The 16622-nt window shown below is 44.4% G+C and overlaps 1 protein-coding gene across 1 annotated transcript; it reads right to left on the bottom strand.

Annotated features, from left to right (window-relative positions):
* Window positions 1-11943: 11943 nt before the first annotated feature.
* On the bottom strand, window positions 11944-15105 carry MC1R (melanocortin 1 receptor). The gene is made up of 2 exons (XM_069216810.1): window positions 14613-15105; window positions 11944-13771 (listed from the first exon to the last, which is right to left on the bottom strand). Exon 2 carries the CDS (start codon window positions 13736-13738, stop codon window positions 12815-12817), a length of 924 nt encoding a protein of 307 aa, XP_069072911.1. The 5' UTR covers window positions 13739-13771; window positions 14613-15105; the 3' UTR covers window positions 11944-12814.
* Between the last annotated feature and the right edge of the window lie 1517 nt (window positions 15106-16622).

The raw sequence follows: 16622 nt of genomic DNA, 5'->3' as shown, positions 1-16622 counted from the left end.
ATTCATTGATAATAAACATATTCCTACACAATTCGTTCTTGTAGATTTTACCCAACACAGGTATAACTAGGGAGATCACGAAAATCAACTCTATTTAAACGTACCCCATGCACTGATACCCACTTCTGAGACAACTGCATTGCTTGATTAGCACAATAAACTGCTGTCCAAGGCCTGATGCATCTTCTGGAAGAGATCATCACCATTAAAGGCACATCTGTCCTCATCTGTTCACTGCTGTCCCAGAACTGAGGCATCCAGGGGGCTTATATAATGCACCTCTATCCTAACCCTCAGAATGCACTCGCTTCTATGAAGGAATCACCCAGCAAACGCTCCTGATGCACCTCTGTATGCAATCGTGACCCAGCACTGAGACATCCACTGAGCTCTCGTATTTCTCTCTTTGATTTGACTCGCACCATGTCCATAGAGAGGTATTCACCAGACTCTCACCATCGACCATCATACTACCTTGCATGGTGCACCCATGTGCCAAGTAGTGAAGGCTTTCAAGATGCACCTCTATATGGATCTGCATATTGTACTGATGTCCCAGTCCTAGGACTTTTATAGGGCCACTCTCCTTCTGTGAGGGGATGACAGAAATAGTTTAGAGAGTCGGCAATATAGCCTTACTGAACAACAAGGCACATGCAGAAAATATTGGTGCCTCTGGTGGACCCCTCTTCACATTTCTCAGGCGAACTCCATGATGGTACATTACCCAACCGTGGGGTGTGCTTCCTTATTGAGCTTGCTCTTGTCTGCGGCTGAGTTCATCTGTCCACAGAGTGTGGCGGGCAGTGTGGTATCTAGTGGCGCACGTATGCAGTCTGGGTTTACTTCCCAAAATCTCACTTTTCTATTGTGGAACTACACCCCCACCTCCTCTGGGCCCTATTAATACCGGCCTCTTGTTCACTTTTTAAGATTCTGTAAAGGCCAAGAAATAGTCCTTAACTAGAATTGTATGAAGTCTTCTGTGTTGACTTTTATATAACCTTTCTATGCTGACAATAACTGTTTAAAGCATGCACTGATAAACTGAACAAATACCAGTTTTAGGTGATTTTTATAATTTTTGTGCAGGCAGGGGTATTAAAATACCGATCATGTGGTATGACACCAGCCATGAGGCAACACTAACTACTGTTAACGTCGTCCAGATTTCTACTAATGTGAAACCATGGAAGCGCTCTTCCTGGTATCCAGCTGATTCCCAAAGACCACACTAAAGAATTTACAGTAAACTAAGTATTCACTCTAAATTTCTACTCAGTCAGCAAAGGGAATTACTGGACAATTCACCATTATGAGATCTGGGAATACTGCATGCGTGATAGTTTAACCTCTGGACTTTTCACCTCGTGAAAACAGATGAAATGTGTGGGGCAGGAATGAGCTGAAAGTGGTAAAAACTAAGAAAGATTCAATGCAGAATCACAGTTTTCCATATTTTCCTCAACTTTTAGTTCTGCTATGCAACCACATTCTAATTTTGTGATAGGCACATACATCTATTTGGTGCTGCAAAAAAGCTCTTGGATTCTGTGGTAGATTTTGAGGTATTACATTGGTTCAAGCCTCTCCCCCCGCCTAACAGGGGCGTAGCTTGCTCAGTATGATTGGGGCCGGGGTGAGCTTCAGATTTCCCAACAAGCACGCGGGGACGTTTTGTTAAAACACATTATATGACAAGCAGGGCATTTATGGGGCTTAAGGGGCAGTGGAAAGAGAGGAGTGTGGATTGTTAGTGGTACTTAAAACGCAATATTTTTCCAAATAATCAAAAAATGTTAAGGCCTTCAAAACATAGAGGAGAGTGTGTGTTTTTGTCAGTGTGGGCATGTAAAAATCACAGGTGAAATCCGACAGACACTTCACATTGCCTGACTGAAACACTTGCAGCCAACTATTTAGCACAGATTAATTTGCTTAGGAGGTTGTAACACCCCTAACACCCCCCTGGAGCTATGCCCCTGCCCCACTTTTCAGGATTGTATTTAAAATATTTGAAACTATGGCCCTAATTACAGGTTGAGGGTTAAACTGTAATCATTATGCAAACAGGAGTTTGTGTAGGAATTGGAATTCCACTTTGTATGATAATTATAGCACCCCACTGTTTTCTACTGATAGATTTTTTCAGGCCAAACCCGCCAATAGAGTTTTTATGTGTTATGCCTCATTTCCAAATCTAAAGCCTAGAATGCAAATACCTCATGCCAGATTAATGGTATTTATTGTGTGTAGCAAATATCTCACTTCCCTCTTTCCTGCTTACAATCAATCCAAAATGCCTTCAAATAATTCATATAGCCCTGTTTGTAGAAAATATATTTGGTGATTACAGCTGTACATTTTATGGGGGGGGACTAGGCAACTGAATATATCAGAACTCTTCTTGTTGTTATTAGCACTTATACTGCACACAGTTTCTATAACTGTGGTGCTGCAGGCAATGAATGAAAGAAATGCTGACACCAACATCTGTGAAGGCAAGTCATTGTCAGTGATGGAGTAAAACCACAGATCAAAGCTGCTCACACGTCATTCATCGCGTTGGGTCATTTAGTAGGCATGAAGTCATGGAAAGTCTCCTGAGTTCTTTGCAGTAGAGCTTTAAAGCCACTATTTATGCCAATTCACCAAAATGCCAGAGGCAGTGGAGGTGTCATCGCACATATTTTCACAGCTGATGTCATCAGAAGGGTAACCCCTTGTTCCATACCAAGTCCCTCTACGGCCTGTGATTTGCTGCCAGTAGAGGTGAAGCACAAGGTCTAAAATGAAGTTGACTGTTAGAACCCTGTTTTGTTTCCATTCCCGCTCTCATCCTCATGCTCCTGATACAATGTGTGGCAAGGGCAATACCAGGGGTGTAAATGGGTAAGCCAGGGGTAGCAAATGCCATCTTTGGCTACCACCAATTAATGTGCATACACACATAAGCAACACAGGGAGGAACCCCACTGCCTCCTACTGACACCACGAGATGATTCACCCCCATGAAATCTGAGAGCAGAAAAATTCTAATAATTTAGAGCAGCTGTATCAAAGGTGTTGTATCCACATATCACAGCTGAAATAGCCTGCAAATATATTGAGATCATACAATCGACTCTCAAAATATTGCTACAGTTGTATTAATAGTGCTAAATGCACACTTGCCTTGGCAATATTTTGGTAGACAAAATATTCATGAAATAGCTGCAGGTCAATATTTTGACTGTGACATGCCACCCTTTAAGGCAATCAACCATACACCACCCCAAGAAATTAAAGATACATCACATGCAGGCAGTGTAGGTACTGCCCGTTACAGGCAATCAAAGAACAGCCTTGTCCAGAAAGTCTTAGAGATGCAGTGTCCAAGCAACCTAAGAACAGCCATATGTAGGCAAACAAAAAGCAGCCACATTCAATCAATTTAAAAGAAGATCATCAGGCCTATCTAAGCCCAGGCACATCCGGGTAAAACTACAGCAAACCGGCCCTCTAACAACGAAAGCCCGACATTCAATGATAAGCAACAGATGAAAAACAAACAGATCTGCTGCTGCTGTAAGACTGGCTAGACTTGCCTGATCTTTGTCTGTACGCTGCGGCTCTTAAATTGCCTGAATATGGCAAACAGCAACCTAAATGCGCCATGTGCAAATTATTGAGAAACATTCACAAGGCAGCTAAGAGCAGTTGCTTCTAGACAATCTAAAGAAAGGCACTACCAGACGGTCTGAAAAGATTAAAAAGGTATCAGCGAAAATTATTAGACGTCCGCCATAGAAAGGAAAATTTAACATAATATATCCTGGCAACCCAAGATTGGTCACATCCAAGAAATCTAAGCCAAGAAACTTTTCCTAAAGACAACACAGGGGTAACAACCTCCAGACCGGCAAAGTACGCCTATTTCCTAGCAATTTAAGCACAGTCATATCCAGATAATCCATGAACTACCACATTCAGGCAATAAAGGAGCAGCCATGCCCAGAAACCTAAGAGATGCCACACTGTGGATGTCTACAATAAAAACAGCTACATTTAGAGAGTCCACAGATCCACATCCTGGCAATCTAAGACCAGCCACATATGATTAGCAACATTTAGCCAGACAAAGAGCAAAAACATCCAGTCCATCTACAATCAATTAAATTTGTATATTCAAAGGGTAGCCATGTGGAGGCAATCTAAAAGCATCCACATAACCTAAAAGCAGTCAAGTTTAAGTGGTCAAAGATCTGCAACATCTGAACAACCTAAAAGTTGCAAATCCAGCCAATGAAGAACGGTAAAATCCAGACAACTGAATAGCAACCAGTCAGTCTAAGAGCAGACAGAAGCCTGTGGTATAAGATCGGTCATACATATCTAATCAAAGAGCAGCCCTATGCTGCCAATTTAAGACAAGACACATCCAACTAACCTAAAGGCAATCATGTGTAAGGGAAGTAAGAAAAGCAAAATTGAGACATGTAAGAGCAATAACATTCAGGCAGTCTAAGAGCAAAAAATCTAAGCTATTGGATGAAAGCCACAACTAGGAAATCTTAGATCAATCACTTTTGTGTGACCAAAGAACAGCAACATCCAGCCTATCAATGAACCACCACATCCATGCAATCTTAAAGCAGCAACATCTAGGCAGTCTGGGCAGACACATATATGACCAAACAGCAGTAACACCCAGCCAGCCTACGAACTGTAACATCCAGGCAATCCTAGAGCAGCCACGCCCAGCCAATCCAAGAGCAGTCACTTGCATGTGATCAGAGAACAGCAACAGTCTGTCAAACTAAGAGGAGTAATATTATCTAAGAGCGGCCAAATCCACAGCACCCAAGAGTAGTCACATCTGGGTATTCTACAAAAGCCCAATCAGACTAAAGGCAATCACAAGCAGTCAAAATACGGGCAGCAACATCCAACCAATCCAAGAGCACACCCTAGCGTAATCATGTCTAGTTACACCATGACCACCCAACCCATCTAGGTGCAGTCACAAGGAGGCAATATATAGACAGCCACATCCAAGAGTAGTCATGTCCAGGTACCCCAAATACTATAAGAGCACCCAGCCAATCTCTGGGTAGTCACAAGGAGGTAGGATATAAGCAGCCATATCCAGCCAAACTAACAGCAGCCAAATCCAATAATAGTCACGCCCAAGAACTCTAAGAGTATACAACCAATCTAAGGGCAGCCACATCCAGGCAATAAATGAGCAGCCACACCCATCCAATCTAAGAGCAGCCATATCTAAGAGTAGTCATGGCCAGGTACTCCAAGAGCATCCAACCAACCAAAGGGCAGTCACAAGGAGGTAATACATGAGCAGCCACATCCAGACAAACCAAGAGCAGTCAAATCCAATAGTAGTCACGTCCAGGTACTCTTAAGAGCGTCCAACCAACCTAAGGGCAGTCACAAGGAGGTAATACATGAGCAGCCAATTCCAATAGTAGTTGCATCCAGGTACGCAACAATCTAAGGGCAGACACATTCGGGTAATATATGAACAGCCAAATCCAGACAATCTAAGAACAACCATATCCAAGAGTGGTCATGGTCAGGTACTCTTAGAGCATACAACCAATCTGAGGGCAGCCACATCCAGGCAATAAATAAGCAGCTAACCCAAAAAGAGGGACCGGGAGTGTTGCTGGTCCAGTGTACAGTCTCCCTATAATGGTAACTATATAGAGTTACACTGTTCAAAAAATAGAAAAAAGGGGAAGACGAAAACAGGGGAGACCTGTAATCTCAGGAGCAAGAGCCCTCAAGCATCACTCTGGATGACTAGCATCATCATCGGGAATAGCTCCTCACTAGGCCGGCACTGCAATGCCTAGTGGGCACCCCGAAGTGGGGGCTCTCAGCCGGATTTTGAGATAGTGACTAGAAAATTCAATAGTGCAAAATGAGGGTGCCGTAAGTCACCACCAAAAGCAAAAAGAGGAAAGAAAGGGGTTTAAAATTGGTTATTCATCCATAAACTTAATCATTTAATCAGTCAAATGTAACAAGGATGAAGACCAAGATTAAAAGCAGTATTGAAAGTAAGATAGAGGATTATGCTCATACACCTTTCAAAAGTAAAAGTACTAGAGTGTCCTAAACATTACAAGGCACCTCTATGTTATGGTCGACATGTTTCGCGTCTATTGGTCTATACAGATCCACTGACGCTTCATCAGGACCTACGTAACTAGGTAAACAGACCTCTTTAGAAATATATAGACACCGGTCACTTACTTAAGTTGACTGGTAATACAGGTACCCACCCCCTACTCGAGAACAGGTTCCATGGGTAAGGCGTCTCTAGGACTCATGGTGACAATACTTAGTCACTGGTCCTGTACTCGGACCTACCCTCGGAGACAGCCACCCGGAATCGACCCAATCTAAGAGCAGCCATATCTAAGAACAGTCACGTCCGGGTACTCTAAGAGCATCCAACCAACCTAAGGGCAGTCACAAGGAGGTAATATATGATCAGCCACATCCAGCCAAACCAAAATCAACCAAATCCAATCGTAGTTATGTCCAGGTACTCAGCAAGCTAAGGGCAGCCACATTTGGGCAATGTATGAACATCCAAATCCAGACAATCTAATAACAGCCATATCCAAGAGTGGTCCTGGCCAGGTACTCTTAGAACATACAACCCATCTAAGGGCAGACACATCTAGGCAATAAATGAGTAGCCACATGCAGCCAATTTAAGAGCAGCTATATCCAAGAGCAGTCATGGCCACATACTTTACAAGCATCCATCCAACCTAAGGGCCAATACAAGGAGGTAGTATATGAGCAGCCACATTCAGCCAACCTAACAGCAGTCCCATCCAAGAGAACCTATGTCCAGGTAATCTATGAACATACAACTATATTTTAAGAGCGTCCACAAGCAGGCAATAAAAGAGCAATCAAGTACACTATCATGTGCACTAATCTAAAAACAGAAAAGGCCTGTGACTGTAGGAGCAGTCATGTCCAAGTACTCTTAAGAGCATCCAACTGGTCTAAAAGCAGGGAATCAAAGAGTAGTCACATACAGCCAATCTAGGAGCAGTCAGATCCAGCCAATCTAAGAGCAGCCACATCCTGTTTCTCTAAATGCATCCACTGAGATTAAGGGTAGTCATAAGCAGGCAATCTAAGAGCTGCAATATCCAGCTAGTATAAGAACAGCCAGCTCTAAGCTAGTCTAAAGGAAGAACATGCAGGCAATCTAAGATCAGTCATATCCAGCCAATCAAGAACAGCAAAATCCAGCCAGTTAAGAACAGCCATCCAAGAGCAGTCATGTTGTATTTACTGTGTGTGGTAAATACCTCACTCTCATCTCACTCGCTTGTAACCAGTCCAGAATTCCTTAAAATACTTCAAATAGCCCTATTTAAAAAAAATAATAATAATTGATGATGCTGGTTGTGGAGTTTCAGGAAGAGGATTCGGATAGCGAATGTCTCAGGAATGTTCTGCTACACACATTTTATATAACTGTGGTGCTGCAGGCAATGAAGGCAAGAAATGTTGACGCCAACATCTGTGAAGGCAAGTCATTGTCATTGATGGATTAAAAGTACAGATCAAAGTCGCTCACACGTCATTCATCGTGTTGGGTCATTTCCTAGGCATAAAGTTATGGAAAGTCTCCTAGACATTGGAAAATGTTGTCTTTTTCAATGCAGCTTTACAGCCACGATTTATGCCACCACATGCTTATAGAGGCCAACTCACCAAAATGCCAGGGGAAGTGGTGGAGTCACCACACACCCATTCACACCTGATGGTATCATAAGGGTAACCACTTATTTCATACTTATGACCTTTGCAGATTGTGATTTTCTGCCAGTAGAAGTGCAAGTTGTAATTTAAGCTTGAATATTCCAACCCTGTTTACTTTCTATTCCTGTTCCCAGCGTCATGCCCATGATACAACGTGTGGCAAAGGCAATACCGAGGGTTCAAATGGGAAAGCCAGGAGTAGCAAATGTCGCCGTTGGCTACCACCAATTAATGTGCATAAATACACAAGCAACACAGAGAGGAACCAGAACCACCTACTTCCTCCTACTGACACCTTGACAAGATCCACCCTCATAAAATCTGAGAGCAGCAAAAACCTGACAATCTAGAGCAGCTGTATCAAAAGTGTTGTATCCACATATCACAGCCTGCAAATATATTGTGATCATAAAATTGACTCAAAATATTGTCATGATGAAATCAATAGTAGTAAATCCAGGGGCAGCTCCTCCATTAGGGCTGAGGAGCGTCACCACTCCCCCGGCAGCAGCAGCTGCAAACCTTTACAAGGAAAGGATAATAAACAGTGTTTATTATTGTATCCTTATAAAGGGGCGGGCCACTTGGATGACGAGGAGTGAGTGAGGGGGAGTGGACAGCACTCCCACCCCCCCGGTCCTCCCCAGAGCGTATGTGTGTTTGGCCAGCTCTCTGGGGCTGGCCAAACACACATGCGCAGTAGGCACTCTCCAGCCCAGCAACACAGTTGCCGGTCTAGAGATAGCCTGCACGGGCTCCCAGTCGGCCTGGGAGCGCCCGGGCTGGGCGCTCCCAGCCAATCCTGATGCTGCTCTGAGCAGGTCCAGTTTGGCCACAGGGCAGGCTGGGAGCCTGTGCCTGCCTGCAGCGATGGAGGAGGTAAGTGTTTATTTTATTATTTTTTTATTTAATTTTTATTCCCACCGGACTCCACCTCCCCTGCCCCTTCCGCACGGCGCAAGCCACGACTGAGTAAATCCACACCTGCCTTGGTGATATTTTGGTAGCCAAACTATTCACGACATAGATGCAGGTAAATATTTTGACTGTGACAACATGACATGCCACCATTCAACGCAATCAACCACACACCATCCTCAACTACTAGGCAACCTAAGAGCAGCCATGTGCAGGCAATTACAGAAAAGCCACATTAAAGCAATCCAACAGAAGCTCATGGGGGCACTCTAAGCCCATGCACGTCCTGAGAAACCCAGACCTAATAAGCCCTTGAATAACCACAGCCTGGCAATCAAGGATAAGCAAAAGCTAAACAATCACAAGTCTGCCATATCCAGGCATCTAAGAGCCACAACATACAGACGAAGATCAAGCATGTCTAGCCAATCTCAGAGAAGCAGCAAACAGGCAAATCGAAAAGTGCAAAGTGCAAGCATTTCAGAGCAGTCACAAGGCAATTAAGAGCAGACATGTCTAAAGAGTCTAAAAGGAGGCACTACCAGGTAGTTTGAGAAGATTTGCATGGTCTCAGCACTGCAAAGACTGCCATATCGCAGTCTCCAAGCAACCTGAGAACAGCAATATGCAGGCAAATAAAGAGCAGCCACATTCAAGCAATTTAACAGAAGCCCATTAGGGCATTCCAAGCTCAGGCACATTCTGGTAAAACTACAGCTAACTGGCCCTCTAACAACTAAAGCCCGGCAATCAATGATGAGCAACAGCTAAACACCAAACAAATCTGCTGCAAGACTGGCTGGATGTGCCTGATCTTCGTCTGTATGTTGCAGCTCTTAGATTGCCTTGATATGGCAAACAGGCAACCTAAAAGCACCGTCTGCAAACTACTGAAGACCAGTCACAAGGCAGTTGAGAACAGCTACGACTAGACAATCTAAAGAGAGGCACTACCAGGCAGTCTGAGAAGATTCAAAAGGTCTCAGCAGTGCAAGGACTGCCATATCACAGTCTACCTCCCTCTTCGGTGCTCCCACATGGAACCCTTCCTCAGGAAGTACCCTATACCCACTCCACACTACACTACACTTACCAACATGGGCAGCATTTGTCTACAGTCTCCCCCACCTTGAAGCTCCCCCTTTGAGGAAGCCCTGCAAGTACAGACAGGCTCTGCTCCAAAGTACTAAGAGGCCGAGTAATAATCAAACATCTGCTAAAGGAAGAAAAGTCTAACATAAAGAATCCTGGCTACCCAAGAGCAGTCACATCCAGGTCATTCAAGATCACTTTGATAAAAGCAACATAAGAATAACAACATCCAGACAGGCAAAGTGCAGACACTTTCTGGCGATTTAAATGCAGACATATCCCTACAATGCATGAGCCTCCACATTCAGACAATAAAGAAGCAGCTATGCGCAGAAACCTAAGAGAAACCACACCGTAGATCTCTAAAATGAGAACAACAACATCCAGATAGCTAGCCCCAATCCACATCCTGGGTAGTCTAAGACAAGCCACGTATGAATAGAAACATTTAGCCAGAAAAAAGAGCAAAAATATCTAGTCAATCTCCAATAAATCAAATTAATGTATATAATCAGCAGCCACATATAGGCAATCTAGAAGAATGCACTTTCAGTACCTTAAGACTAGTCAAGTTTAAGTGGTCAAAGAACAACAACATCTGGGGAACCTAAGAGTTGCAACATCTAGCCAACATAAGAACGGTAAAATCCAGGCAACCGAAGAGCCACCATCCAGTCGGAGTAGCCATAAGCCAGCGATATAAGACTTGTCACACAGATCTAATCAAAGAGCAGCCCTGTCCAGCCAATTTAAATGAAATCACATCCATTCAATCTAAAACCAATCACATGGAGACAAGTGAACTAAGAAAAGCAACATTGAGGCGCGTAATAGTAATAACATTCAGCGATCCATGAGTCACTATAACTAGGCTATTCGAGGAAAGTCACAACTACGAAATCTTAATTCAGTCATGTGTGTGTGACCAAAGAACAACAACTTCCAGCCTATCTAGGAACAGCCACATCCATGCAATCTAAGAGCAGCAGCATCTAGGCAATCTTAGAGCAGTCACTTGTGTGTGATTAGAGAACAGTAACATTCTGTTGAACTAAGAGCAGCCAAATCCACTGAACCAAGAGTAGTGACATCTAGGAAACCTACGGGCACCCAACTAGTCTAGGAGCAGTCACAAGCAGGCAAGATAAAAGCTATCACATGCACCTATCTAAAAAAAAAGCACAGGCCTATGAATCTAAGGGCAGCCACATCCAAGAGTAGTCATTTCAAGGTATTCTATGAGCAACCATCTAGTCTAAGGGCAGTTACAAGCAGGCAATCGATGAGCAGTCACACCCAAGAGATATGGAGTCCAGGTATTTTAAGAGCACCCAACGGATCTAGGGGCATTCACAAGCAGGTGATATAACAGCCACCAATCTAAAAGCAGCAAAACCTGTGACTCTAAGAGCAGATATAAGCCGAGTAGGTACAATCAGACATGTCCCAAAATGGATAATGCAGCTACTGTCAAACAGTTACGTAAGCACACCAAAAATGTGTAGCGTCCAGGTAATATGCAAGGCTGAGACCAAGCAGATATTCAAGTGCTGTACCAGGTCATGTGCATCAGACATTTACTCACAGGTAAGCAGGATAAGTTGAAAAATAGACTTTGAAGCACTTTTCGGACCGTCCGAGCATGTAACTCAACAGGTATCGTAGGCAAATCGTTTCACCAGGGGCACCCACAAAAAAAATCTACAAAGCCCAACTACCGCCAAAGAAACAATGAAAATACACAAAAATGTGGACAGACAAACCAGCCAGCTGTAAGTTTGAATACAGACAGAAGGGACCACAGAGTTAGCAAGCATAGTTAGCAGCTACACACCTTAGTGGCAGAGGCGTAAGAGATTCAGCCAGCGCCGGGGAGGAAATATAAACAAGGAACTGTAGCGAAAAGCAGTCAAAGATAGAGCCCCAAATATAGAGAAATGCCGAGTCACAGAGCAGCCACAAAGGGGAGACTGTGTAGCCAAACGTGGACTAAATCGCATCTCTCTTATTGGGGTGAGTTTTTCCTTAGGAGAGGGTCTGTAAAGTGAGCAGTGGGATCAGACATTTATCAGCCGCCAGTAGTAATGTTGAGACAGACCTTCTTTAAAGGCACCCGCTTAACGGACTCATGGCTGGACCCAGGATGAAGGTATTACAAAGGCAGCCTGAACAAAATGCTCTGCGTGGGCCTGCCCTTCTCACCATCCACTGCCTAGGTGAGACCTACTTCTTTGAAAAGCACGAACTCCCAGCAGACACACCATCCCTTTCTTTTGCGTCAGAAAAAGAAGGACCAGCATCTTTTAGATTAGCCTTTAGTCAAGAGCCACATCAGACAAGGGGAAATGACCCAGTCTCCACACAATTTCCTACCAATTTCTCCCAACCCCATGTACCTTTCTTCCCAAGCCATGTCAGCGCTATATAAATCATAGTTGACTTTAGCACAACATAACATAACATTCACAAAGCTGCCATAATTTCCAGGCCCATATGGTATGGGAAACTCATCCAGTCCAGTGTTTTCTTTGCTTTCTGGGATTGGTAGTCCTGTTTTCCAGTATAAAATCAGGACTGTATGCCCCAAAATGCAGAGAAAAAGCCAGGCTTGGAGGAGCTACGAATAGACCTGGGATACTTAAGATCTCTGAATAATATGATATGAGGTATACTTGACATGGCAACCCATGATATAAAATAGTTTTTTTTAACAAGTCTGTCGTCTAAAGAGGAACATTTGACCTTCTTTAACCTAAAGATTTGGAGAGACAGTACATGGCAAACGCTATATCTCTCTAAACCTAAATCATGTAACTCCCCTCCATGACCTGCGCATCCATTCAATGTGGAAGTAATTGTATTCCTTGAGTAAGGGAATTCTCTTTCTCCTGCCACCACTGATGGGAGGCAGTTTGGTTGGCATGTTTCACATCCTTTCTCCTCTTCTGCACCCTAGAGGGTGCTTCCAGCTCTTCCAGCTCACCCGAGTTCCAGCGATACCTGCCTCCTACCAGGAGCAGAAGGCTATCTCCTTGAGGGTCTTCCGGAGCTCCTCGCTCCTGAAGGCATAGATGATGGGGTCTATCACTGAGTTGCATATAATAAGGATCAGAAACAAGTTAAAATAGCTGAAGACACAAGTGCAGATGGGATTTTTGGGGCAGCTGACGATAAGTGTGAGGTGTAGGAAGAAGGGACCCCAGCAGAGGAAGAAGATCCCCAGCAGGATGGTGAGGGTGACGGCCCCTTTTAGGCTTGTCCTGTGAGGTGCGGACCTCCTCTTGTTGAGGTTGGAGATACTTCTAGCGTGTTGGCGAGCCAACACAAACATGTGGATGTAGAGTGTCACCATCAGAATAAGCATGAAGAGGAAGAAACTGATGAGGCAGATGATGACCACGTTGCTGCTGTGATAGGCAATGAAGATAGTACTCGAGATGGTGCTGAGCACCCAGATTAGGATGATGATGATCATTGCCCGATGGATTGTCATGATGCTGTGGTAGCGCAGGGCATAGAAGATGGTGATGTATCGGTCCACGGCAATCACTCCGAGGAAGGAGAGCGAGGACACCACTGAACTGCAAATCATCATGTCAAAGATATTGTCCATCTGGCGCAGGACATTTTGCGGTATGTCTACAACCCCATGCTGTATCATGAGGATGACTGAGGTCTCCACAAGGTGACTCGCGCTGACCAGCATGTCAGATACTGCCAGGCAGCAGATGAAGAAGTACATAGGGGAGTGAAGGTTCCTGTTCTTCAAAATAGCTATCACCACCAAGATGTTTTCCAGCAGGCTGAGCAAACTGAGAACCACAAAAAGCTCATTGGGGGTGTAGACCCCAGTACAGGTGGTGTTAGTCACGTTGGATGCACTCTGGTTGGAGGCATTCACAGTGGTACTCAGGAGAGGTACGGCGGACATGTCCTGTTGGTGCCTTGAGCTTGGCAGTCCTTTCTGTGGAAGATACAAATAACATAAATGACAGACTTGCAGCCATTCATTCAATCAATCAATCATAAACAAATCTAAGAGATGTGCATAGTGCTAAAACCTCAGCAAGGCGACAACTGGCAGTTTGCATGGGTTTTGAGTGCTTTCAACAAAAGAATTAGTTGGTAGATGTTTCTCAATCCGTCTGGAAAGGAGTTCCAGAGAGAACTCTCAACTATTTAAAAGGTTCAACTGCTGGCATTTTTTTTCACCCTAAGGAGGTATAAGGAGTTTTTTGTTTGTTGAGTTGCCGACCTTAAGGCACTTTGATACAGATGTACTTTGTGCTTTAAATATGGCCTGAGGTCTTCCATGCACAGTCTTGTGGGTGAGGGTCAGAACTGGTTTCTGGAGGCGATTGTAAGTGTTTCAGGAAGGTGGGTGTTTCATTCAGACTCCAGCATTTCGCCCACCAACACAAAAATATACTCAATTGTTGGTGCCTATGAATAGCATGCCCTACTTCTTAAAATATTTTGCAAAGTAATATTTTGTCCGATGTATGGGGGCAAAAAAAGCACAGTGTATCGTATACAAACAGTAGGATTGCCTCTTACTAGCTTAAACTCCTAACCTCGAAGAGCTGTAAGTAGAAAGCCAATATCTGCTAAGAAAAGTGGTGTCAAAAATAACCGATATCGCATATGATGCAAACGTTTAAATTGTAGGAGCCCCAAGACTTGGTCACCAATTGGTCTATAATTCAGCAACTACTTACACACACACACACACACCCCTACACCTGAATACATCTTAAGCTGATGTCGTAGCCTGAAGCTATGCATAAAGCACACCTGGAACCTACCTGAGCAGGAGAAGAGTGCAACACCAAAAGATCCAGCAAAGAAGGCCAACCGAGGAGGGGGGCTGGAAGGCGGTCTACCAGCTGGCAGATCCTCGCTTTGGGACAGAAGTACTCTTGAGCCTCGCACACAAAGACACAAGCGGGCTGTCTCTTTGGAGCTTGGCGCGGTTTATCAAAAACACAGGTCTCTGAAGCAGCTGAAAAGTCCTTATGGATGAAAGATAAGCGGACTGTGTTCTCCAGTGTGATCCTGCAGGTGCTTTTGACATAGCCAGTGTTATGACTGGGGGTCGCGTACTCTACCTTGGTCCCGGTCGTCACTCCACAATTCCTCTCATTTCCAGCCTTCTGCTTTTTGATCGGCACTTGTTGCGTCCCGGGGGGTGCAGCTCCTGGAGGTTGAGTCGATCGCGTCCCGTGTAAGGCTCAGAGGTTTCGACTCTCGGGCGTAGAATTGTAGTATTACACACGACCAGGCTGGTAGGGTGCCCCCTCTCCCTTCCAGTTCATTTGCAGAAAGTAATTGATTTGAAGAGGTTAGGAGAAAGAATGAGCTCTTTCTCCCTTCCTCAAAGGCATTTCTTTGACATTCCCCTTTGATTGAGGATGGCTGAACACATGATAACATCCCGGTCAACAAGCGCATTGATTGGCAGAAGGCATGTTATGAAACCAAGAATAGAATTATGGCCGTGGTCCTACCCCACCGCTTTATATGTATGCTGATGGTATCGACCCGTGCACTAGGTGGGGGTGGGGCGAGAGGGGTTAAGTCAAATTTGTTAATCCGTGTAAGGTGATGAATTAGAACGCAAGATACGTTTTGCAAACTGGTGTAATTTTCTTTGAGCTGCAGGAAAAAAACACGAGTTTAAAAACACGATGGCCGACTTCGAGAACTTTCTTTCTGTGAAATCGCTGAAGGCGAGTCTCCTCAAGCAAGGAGCGTTATGTCTCAAATTAGGTTCCGAATGCTGATATTTTTAAGTACTGAAGGCCCTTGGAGTGTTCTGTCTTGTCAGGTCGCCGTTGACGTTAGTGGGAAGGGATTATAAAAGTTGTGACATCGTATACATCATATAGCAGACAACTTTACCGCTGGCATCTTTGCAGCATACTTCAGGCTGCTGAGGTAACACAGAGGATCGGATAAGACGACATCAGTGAGCAAGCTGGGAGTGACGCCATTTTATAGGACTGGACTGCTTAGGCCAGTGGGCTGGGACTGGCCTACAGGGGAATCAGGCCCTGCCAAAAGGCGGTTTGTGGACCGAATTTATGATCTGGTGGGCTGGTTTTTATTGTTCATTTCTCTGAATATTACCACAAACTTTGCCTCCAGCTAGCACAAATGCCAGTAGTCTCCCATATACCTTGCAAAACACCTATACAACATATCTTTACAAGTTTAAAACGTCATTAATTTGCAAATGTGGCTCACTTTCCTTTAGCTATGGGATTTGCAAATGTGTGCCACTTTTAATTTGGGTCCCAGGCCTCTTTTCTGTCCCAGTCCAACTCTAGAGGCCAGCAGTGGACTCCGCTTCCGTGGCTTGTGCTTTTAGTTTGTTGTCGCACTGTTGTGTATGAGGTGCGTTCCACATGTTAGTAATGTGGCATATCAATGCCATTCATTTCCACCTATTGGCTATGAGCCAAGCTTCACACATCCAGCCCAATACCCATCGCATTCCACTATGCAGTAGTCTTGCCTATGCCAATCAGTTTATTTAGATACAGGGAATCTGGAATCACCAGAGTCTACCTTCAGTGCGGGTGCTGGCATGCCAGCTTGCCTGGCTTTGAACAGTAGAGTGATGTTCTTCATGCTGGTGGAATGTATTTTTCAGGAGAATAGCCTGTCATCTTTAAAATGGCTGCACTTGACATCACGCATTGTCCGGTGATTAGCAGGGGTGTCTGAAATTCACATAATTTGCTTTTGCACAATTTGTTGAAATTTCTGGAAAACGAGGCCAAATCCCACAAAATGCAAGTATGCCAATTAGC

Source organism: Pleurodeles waltl, chromosome 12 (genome assembly GCF_031143425.1).
Source record: "Pleurodeles waltl isolate 20211129_DDA chromosome 12, aPleWal1.hap1.20221129, whole genome shotgun sequence".
Taxonomy (NCBI): Eukaryota; Metazoa; Chordata; class Amphibia; order Caudata; family Salamandridae; genus Pleurodeles; species Pleurodeles waltl.
This window is presented reverse-complemented; position numbering and strand designations above follow the sequence as displayed.